The 9,527-nt window shown below is 48.9% G+C and overlaps 1 gene segment (V, D, J or C); it reads left to right on the top strand.

Moving 5' to 3' along the window:
• Positions 1-6,604: 6,604 nt before the first annotated feature.
• On the top strand, positions 6,605-8,456 carry LOC142821253 (T cell receptor alpha variable 4-like). The segment is given in 2 exon segments: positions 6,605-6,671; positions 8,155-8,456. Coding segments are annotated over 2 exon segments (369 nt in total).
• Positions 8,457-9,527: the final 1,071 nt, after the last annotated feature.

Genomic DNA, 9,527 nt, shown 5'->3' with positions numbered 1-9,527 from the left:
TCACAGTTCTCAGGGCATGGTGTGGCAGTGGCCGCTGAGGAACTGGAGTTGTGGTTGCATGGTTGTTTCTTACCAGAGTCTTTTGTTTTGTCCTTGGGTTCGACGTATGTGAGGTTCCGACCGCCCGGACGCTTCATCTGCGCTCGTGCTGTTTTGCGTTGTTAAGGGTCTCAAAGCAGATTCCTGGTTCTTTGGCCGTTCTGGAGGAGGTGTCCTTGTAGCTCTGTCTACAGCATTGTCAGAAAAGTTGTCCATGCCTGTGAGGTGGGGGAAAAACATTTTACAAAAAAAACCACACGTATACTTTACCATCTCTCTCACCCACACCTGTGTATTTACTTAAAACCTCATAGAGCAACCAAACCAATAAGCAAAATATATTTACTGGGCTTCATCGATCCATCAGTCACTGATGCTGGTGAATTTTCTTTTTCAGCTGTCTCTTTCCTTTTTCTTTTGAGCTTGTTTTCCCTCTAGTCTAAGGACCTCTCATGTTTTTACTGTACTGTGGAGCAAACAACATTATTATAAAACACATGAAACCCTCTTGTAAAATTTAAAAAGTTATAGCTTTAAAAACAAAATAATCCATTTCAGGCTGTACAACCAACATGAGTTTTGAGTTTGTTTCTACCACTTAAAAAAACAAGCAACAAAAAACCACACAATTTTTTAAATACATCTCATTTTGCAGAATAAAAGCCAAGACTGCTTTTAAAACCCCTTGTTAGTTTAAACAAACCAAGTACTTAAAAAAACCCTTTACCTATGCCTTGTACAGCCCCTCTCCCCTCCCTCCACACACATACACTAAACAGCAGCTTTAAAAAACACACCAAACCAAGTTTGCAGCCATAGACTTTTCAAAACCCACATGCATTTAACACAGCACATTTTGCACAGAAAAAGCAACCCACCAAACACACCTTACCAGCAGTTTGACAACATATATTTTAAAAACACACCTATGTCTGTTACAAACTCCATCACACACACCTTCAAAAACTCCCCACAGCTGTTTTAAAACCATTTGCAACTATATTTTTTAAAAGCAGGGGTATGCAACAAACTGTTTTTTAAAAACCACTTATCTCTAGCATAAGCCCCTGAATCACCCACAACTTAACCCCAGCCAGCTTTTTTTAAAATAAAAACCCCAGGTAAAAACACACATTTTTGTAACCATCCCAGATACTGTTAGCCTAACTGCACCGCTTCCTCCCCCAACTCAGAATTGAACATTTATTTTGAAAACACATTTGGCACAGAAAGAACAACCCACCACCCAGCAGTTTGCCAACATATAGTTTAAAAACAGCAATAAGCTCCCCCACAATTAAGTTTTGAAAAAAAACCAACTCACAATTTAAACATTACAATTAGTTAAAAGAAAAAAAAAATAACCCACACGCTTTAAAAATGATTATGGATAGTTACTTTCTACCACAGGGTAAAGGCATGCTGGCACAGGGCTATTCTGTTTTCCCTTATGTATATTTGGGACTACGGAATAAAAAACAAGCAAAAAAAATGTGAGTTAGGATTACCCCCAAATGCTTCAAACCCCATTTTAAAAACACACCTAGGTCTTGCACAGACCTCATCACACACACACACACACACACACACACACACACACCCCAACCCCACATACATTTAAAAGCCAATTGCAAAAGTTACCTTTCACTATGGGACAGTGTTGCAGGCACATGCTTGTTCTGTTCCCCCCCATGTGTGCTTGGGCCTTAAGGTTAAAGAATAAGCACAAAAATTAGTTAGTATTACCCAGGTTTTTTTTTCAACAGTATTAAGCACAACTACAGTTAAAAATGGTTTTTACCTTGGCCTGGTGGGGAACTGCAGCTTAAAATGACTGGTTCCATGTTAAACAGATCACACTGCAATAAAGATAGCCACCATTATTTTACTGAGAGAGCATGGCCAAAGAGTGGCATTATAGAATATATATTTTCAAAGTTACAAACCGGGAACATACCTTCTCCTGTTGCAGTCCAGCAGCCATTCAAGAAAGTTTCTGTTGAAAAGGACAGTCTCCAAACTACCTAGGTTTTTTATACCCTCCTAGCCCATTGTTTCAAACAACTTCAATGTAGTAGCTAGCAGGTGAATTTGATCACTGCAGCTCTGAAATAATAGATCCTTAAAGACATAGGCACCCCTCCCTAGCATGGCCTTTTCTGATCTGGGGGTGGAAGAATTAAGCTGTCTCCACACCTGAGTTGCTTTTGGCTACATTTTTTTTCTTTTAGTTAAAATACATTTTTTGTAGGGCTTTCTTACAGTATTAACAGTAAAAGCACCAATCCTTAATGCAGCTGTACCCATTTCCATGTGGAGACCCTTTGCAGATATCAATACATGTCTTGGGGTTTGGTTTTTTTAAACATGCTTCTTTCATGCTTAAGGCTTGGGGTTTAAATAAAATGCTTTTAAATGTTTGATTGTCTTTAGAGAAAATGCTTGTTTTAAAGTATGGGTAAAAGTTGGAAACATTTCAGTTTTGGGTTAGATCCTTAATTTTTTTTTTAACTTTTAATGGCTTGAAAAAGTAGCCCATAGCATTTAACCAACTCCTGGGTCATATTTAAACTGTCCAATAGCGTTTCTACCAACGCCTGTGTCCTTTAAACTGTCCAATAGTGCTCTACCAGCCCCAGGGGTTATATTTAAACTGTCCAATACCATCTGCAAACTCCTGAGGTGTTATTTAATTAGATATTCATCAGAGCCCACCCATCCAACCCATCAAATTTAATTACTAAACATTACCCTCAACAAGGGTAAGTGGTCACACCTAAACCTAATCATTGACTGGAGCCCCTGGCTATTCAGCGAGGTGCGGTTAAACCATTGAGTTCATGTCTAATAAATCCTAACTGGGGTGGTGGTGGTAATTTTTTCCTTTTATTTAAAAAACAAAATATTTGAGGGGTTTTTCCTTCCCTCGAGTTTCTACCATACATCTTTCAGGGGTTTTTCAGTAAATGGGCCCCTTTATACAAAATGGATTCTCACAAACTTTATTTTTTTAAATGATTTTATTTAAAAGACATACAGACCATGTGTTCCACCAAAACTTTTACTCGTGTAAGGATCACACAAACCTTCTGAGAGAAGATTGTCACAAAAGCCCCTTTTCAATAGATTTTTACAGCTACCAAGTTTTATATCTCATGTGTGTCCCCTCACCATTCTCTAACTTCATCCTTTTAGACATCTTACAAATAGTCTTTTTCTTAAGCAGGGTTCTGTAACTTTTTGTACGCACCAGACGTTCAATATAACGCTCTAAGCAGGCGTCTTTTGGCTTGGTCATGGTCTTTAAAACACTGTGAGGATCTTGACTGAATTGCACTGCATTTACCAAAGTCACCCCTTGTGCTAAGTGTTCTTGAGTTAAGCACAGACATTGCATAGCATAACCGACGGCAATAACAGTATTTAATAAGCTTTCCAAACACAGTTCAGCACATAGGCCCCGGAGCTTGCAGTTTATATCCTCCGGAGTCCAAATCACACAGTCATGGTGCCGCTGGGCTGGCGCATCTATGACGCAACCCTCACAGTCCTCAAAAAGCTTTTCCCTAAGACAGTGACTAAGGACGGTATAAACACCAATGCGTACAATGGAGCACACGACTTTTTTACGCTTATGATGTGGCACTGGCTCATCTAGGTCAATGCCAAGCCACCGCCTGAATTCTTCATGGCCGTCATCCTTGGCGTTCTCTTCAATGCTTTGTATCGGTGTTGAGCAAAAACAAGGTGGGCCCGGTTCGTCTGCCTTGTCCGATGCAATGCTGTCCTGGGTCTGAGGGTCAGCTAGAAAGGCATTGTCAAGCTGTCAAAAGATTGCCAGAAAGAAATAACGTAAGACGCTCTGGTCATTTTTTTTTAAGTTTACAAAATCCCGGTTTCCTAACCCCATGATGCCCCAACTTCGATCTTTCACTTACCTGTTTGGCTTCTTTTCCATGTGTCTTGTCCGACTCCTGGGAGCCGTGGGCACCTTCCTCCTCCAGGCCATCTAGCTCATCAGGCTGCCTCGTGAGCGGTTGGGTTTTGGCGTCAGATACTGGTGTATCCATCAGTGGCTGGGCCAAAGGGCTCCCTTCAACTTCTCCTTCCTCCTTGGAACTGTTGCTGATGTAGCGCTTTCTTCTCAGCACCAAAACAAAGTTGGTGAAAGAAGCCATGTTTCCACTCAGCGTTTGCACGCTCTTGGAAACACGTGCTCTTGGAACAAGATGGCCTCTTTTGTGTGGTGCTAGAACTTATGGGGAAGTGCTATGTTCTGATTGGAAGAGGGTGTCATGGGAAGCTCTTAGAGGGGTCACATGACCCGCTTCCGGGCGGGTCATCCGGTCCCAGAACTGCCCCCCGATAGCTCAAAGCGGTTCGCGGGGCGGTCCTACAGGGGAAAAACCCTTCCTGATTGGTAGAGAGAGGTGGGACGAGTTCTTAGAGGGGTCACACGACCCACTTCTGGGCGGGTCATCTGGTCCCGGAACTGCCCGCGATTGGTCAAAGCGGGTTGTGGGGCAGTCCTACAGGGGAAAAACCCTTCCTTATAGGTGGAGGGAGGCGGGGCGAGTCCTTAGAGGGGTCACATGACACCCCTTACTTCCAGTCACCTGCCCCTATTGACCCGGATGTACTACCCTCCAGGGGCTGGACTTCCGGTGACAGGGGAGATGGGACTTCCGGTGCCAGGGGCGGGACTTCCGGGGTCAGGGGCGGGGCTAACATTTGATTGATGGTAGGGCCCTTATACTACTTACAGCGGCTCCCCGTGGCTGGGATTTGAAGCCAGGAGGAGAGACATCTAATTCCAATAACCAGGCCCGACGCGCCCTGGGTCCGGGGGCTGGGTTCGGCGTCACGGGCAGTGAGAAAATCCGGGCTTGGTGGTTTTCTGAAGGGCTGTTCTGGCTGAAACAGGACCGAGTCTGGGGTTCAGCTGCAGAGAGGTTCAGGTCAGATTCTCACAGGGGGTCCCCCTAGCCAGGTGACGTGGCGCTCGGTGAGTGACAGCTGCCAGTCTCCCTGGAGCGCTCCGTGTCCAAGAGGCGCTGGGGGTGGATTCTTCATGGCTCTGCACCATCCCCTTGCACCAATGATGGGCATGTTGGATCCGCTCCGAATTCAGTACTCGACTGCAGTTTACACTCCCTGAGAGGCCATGGACTCAGTGCGCAGCCCCTGAGTGGCTCTGCTCTGCTTTCTCCTCCCCGCAGAGCGGATCAAGGGGGACTTGGTGACCCAAGTGACAGGACCCGTTTGAGTCTCTGAGGGGGACCCCGTGCTTCTGAACTGCACCTACAAGGTATCCGGGTACCCTTCCCCCTTCTGGTACGTGCAGCGCCCCGGCCAGCCCCTGCAGCTTTTCCTGAGGGACGCGGGCAGCCAGGACTCGGATGAGGGGCATAGGAGGAGATTCGGCGCTAAAGCCAAGAGAAAACCGGACTCCTTCCACCTGCGGAAAGCGGCCGCCGAACTGAGCGACTCCGCCACCTATTACTGCGCTGTGAGTGACACAGTGACACGGTCCGGCAGGGCTGCCGTGCAAAATCCGCGTGTGTGTTACCGAGCGCCTCTGTTCTGCGAGGAATATCAAACTCCGTAGACGGTGCAGTTAAGTCTCTAAAGAGAGGTGGGTGCTGCCCTGAAAAGGTCATCTATGCGCATGTGCGCGTGCGCACACACACACATACAGAGAGAGAGAAAAAGAGAGAGAGAGAGAGAGAGGAAAAGCGGGAGAGGTAACATACCACATATACACATGCACAGACAGACACAAGCTCTGCCACACCACCCATTATCTTGCTCTTTTTTTAACCTTTTTAAAGTCTGGCCTTCACCACATCCTCTGGCAGGGAGTTCCACAGGATGACTGTGATCTGAGTGAAGAAAAACTTCCTTGTGTTTGTTTTAAACCTGCTGCCTATTAACTTCATTTGAAGACCCCTAGTTCTTACATTGTGGGAGTAGGTAAATAACTTTTCCTTATTCACTTTCTCCACTCAAGTCATGATTTTATAGAGCTCTAACTCACCCCTGGGCCTCAGTGGGACCATGGCAGATATGGACACTTCTGGAACTGCAGGACTGAACTGATGGTGATCAGATTCAGCGAAATAGCTCAGAGCTATGCAATAAATATCACCCTGCTTGGGCCATGTGTCTGATGGGGGAGAGGAACGTGGGTGTCATTCCCTGTAGGGGAGAGGAGAGAGGATCTCAAAGAACAGCCCTGACTAATAAAGTATTTGGGGCCAAATTTACCAAGGTCTCTGCACACCTGTTCATTTATTTAAGTGGCCATTTCAGATTCAAAACTTTGGAAAAGTTCCAGGGAAAATTGTGTTTGGAGAAAAAAAAGTTAAGTTAAAAGGTAAAACTGAAACAAACAAACCAAAAAATCTGGCACACTCAAGGGGCAAGAACGTTATCTCGAAATATGGACAGCTGCACAGTGCAATCCCCTGTTTGTTCTCTGCTCGCCACCAATTTTACTGGAAAACAAGATAATTTCCTGTCTCAGTACTTATTAAATTCCTTTCCGCCTGGATACTCTCCCACAATGCATCAGGGCTCACTCAGTGTTATTGCCACAGTTGGGCTGTCTGACAGCACCCGCCTTTACCCCTGTACCTGGCAGAAACAAAATACTTAGGCCAGGGGTCACCAACCAGTAGATCAGGATCTACTAGTAAATCTCAGAGCCTCTCACAGGGGATCCTGACTTGTTTGGCCTGGAAACTCTCAAGGTCTGGTACTTCATTTGCTGCTCCCGCACTGTCCCTCTGCTCCTGCCCTCTGCCTTGCAGCTGCCACAGTGGGAGCCTCCGGTTTGCTGTGCAAGGTGTGGGAGGGAGAATGGGTTCACTGATGTTGGGGTGTCCCTCCCCACACTTCTGTACCCTGTCTCGACACAGAGAGAAGGGGTGGAAGGCGATAGGCAATTCAAATATCGGTCACTCTCACATGCTTTGTGTGTCTCTGTCATTCTCTCTCACACACGGTCCTTCTCTCTCCTCTTCCACCCTAACGGGGGTGGGATGGGGTGGTTGTTACTACTTTTACTGCTGGAAAAGTGGGCTATTTTTTTCCATCCCTGCACTCAGGCACCTGCCCGGGAGGTGGGTCTCCCCGCACGCAAACTCCTTCCCAGAGCTTGCACCCTGAAACCCCATCCCCTACCCTAGACTGAGGCTGGAGCCTGTCCCACACTTCAGACCCCTTGGGCCAAGATCAGAGCCTGCACCCAACCCCCTAACGAGCCTCTTAAAAGGGACTGAGGATGGTGGAGGTGGAGCAGAGACAGGGCCTGAAATCGGCGGGGTAGGAAGAGGTACAAGGGTATTTCGGTTTCAGGGAGATCTTACATGGACTTAAGTTGAAAAGGAGAGCTTGTGGTTAAAAGGGTTGGGGACCACAGACTTTGGCAAAGTTCTGCAGAGAGGGTTTGTGCTGCACAGCTCCAGAGTCGCCCGGCAGAGGGCTCCGCGTGCCACGCTCCATGTAGACTTGTCGGCCTCTGGATCCTTTTCACACCCTCCCTGGCTTTGCTTTCTCTCCCTCCCAGCCTGGCAGTTCACTCTCCGCTCGGAGCTCCTGGCGGACACGCGGAGCCTTTGAGCGCCTAAGCACAGACTCTCCGGGGCGGGGTTTGTGTCATTGACACCACCCAGGACCCAACTCAAAATCCAGCAGCAACAGCAGGGTCACAGCACGCGTGTCGCTCCCCGGGTCTGCAGCGGTGGGAACAGGGCCCGGTGTCTGTCCCGGTGAGGGTCTGTGGGGCTGGGGAAAGAGACCAGCGGAGGGTCATCGGGGAAGAGCAGAGACACCCCGATTTGTGCGGGGATGGGAACAATGCGGGGTGCAGCAATTTTGCTGCTTCTCGTTTGGGGTAAGATTTCCTGTTTCCAGCTGCCCCTTGCCCATTCCAGCCACCCCTGTCCCCAAACCCTCCCACCCCACCTACCACACCCCTGCTCCCCCGCCCATCCCAATCAACACCCCTCTCTCTCCCTCTTCCCGTCCCACCCAATACACCCAGTCCACCCTACTGCCGTGTCCTAAAGTTCCTCAGTTACTGACTTAACTCTGCCAGGTTTTAATTCCCAGGTACCCGGGGCCGGGCTCAGATCGAGCAGCCGGACTCCGCCAAAGCTTCGGAGGGAGCCGAACAGAACCTCACCTGCAACCACCCCGCAATCACGACGAGTGACAGTGTGTTTTGGTACCGGCAGTTCCCGGGCCGAGGGCCCCAGTTCATCGTGTCTGGGTACAGCGGAACCACGCCTAGCTCCGAGCCCGAGGGAGCCCTGCACATCCCCGGGGACAGGAAATCCATCGCGCTGGTCCTGCGCAGGGCGCGGCTGGAGGACGCGGCGGTGTATTACTGCGCTCTGGGCGACACAGTGTGACAGCCAGGGGCGGGCCCCGTACAATAAGTATCGCCGTGTATGTAGGGGGCTGGAGGGGGGGGGGGGGATGCCAGACACGCTTTCGGCTGGGGAAGTGGAGCGACAGTCAGATGACAAGAGGTGAATAAAACCTATTGGGGCCAAATTTCCCAAAGTCTCTCCGGGCGCTGATTAGGCGGGTTTTAGAGTTGATCCCTTTCAGAGAGAAAAATGAGGGAAAATAAGAGGTAAAGGCTGGAAGGAAGCTTGTGGCGCTCACACGGAACCAGACTACACTCGCACAATACGGGTGGGAGGGTCACACGCTCCAGGGGGGTTGACGGGGCCAGAAGAGAGATGTTCCCCTCCTTCTGCACAGGGAGAAAAACTGTCCAGGACCATCCTACCCTACTGTCCTGGGAAACACGCTCGGCCTGGTCGCGAAAGTCGGATTTGGTGCTCCAGGGGTAAGAAAGTCTCCTGCGAGCTGTCGCGGGTGCTGTGGGCACGTTTGGCCACGCGGGGGCACGGAGGCGCTGGCTAAATTCAACTTACAGGTCGGTCTCTGTGTGACGGACCGGGCCGTGTCTGGGCACAGCTGAGGGCATCCGCTCAGGGCGAATTGCTCGAATCCAGGGCTTCTTACAGCCCCCGACTGGCGACCTCTCCACACAGGCCACAAACCAGTCTCACAGAGCGCTTCAGCTGCCTGCCTGAAGCGTCCCGAGCAAAACCCCTCCGACATCCCAGCAATATCCGTGCCCCAGATGGCCCCGGGCCTCATACACAGGTGGGGGGTCCTAACACCCAATCCCACCTACCCCGAACAAGTCCTGTCCGGTTCCAAGAAACCAGCCACAGATCCCTGGTCAATTTACCCTCTGGACCTTACCCACAAATCACGCTGGGCCAATCCTTTAGAATCTATATCTAAAGGTTTATTATTACAATAAAGAAAAGCATGAGAGTAAGGTTATTAAAGTACAGTACGTTACATGCACCGAATCTCCCAGTCCTCGATGCAGGCTCTAGCAGAGATGTACAGCTGCTGGTTTAAAAGTTCTTATTGCACATCCTACGATCAGGATGGGT

Source organism: Pelodiscus sinensis, chromosome 30, assembly GCF_049634645.1.
Source record: "Pelodiscus sinensis isolate JC-2024 chromosome 30, ASM4963464v1, whole genome shotgun sequence".
Lineage (NCBI taxonomy): Eukaryota > Metazoa > Chordata > Testudines > Trionychidae > Pelodiscus > Pelodiscus sinensis.
The sequence above is the reverse complement of the archived record's forward strand: the minus strand, read 5'-3'. Positions and strand labels throughout refer to the sequence as shown.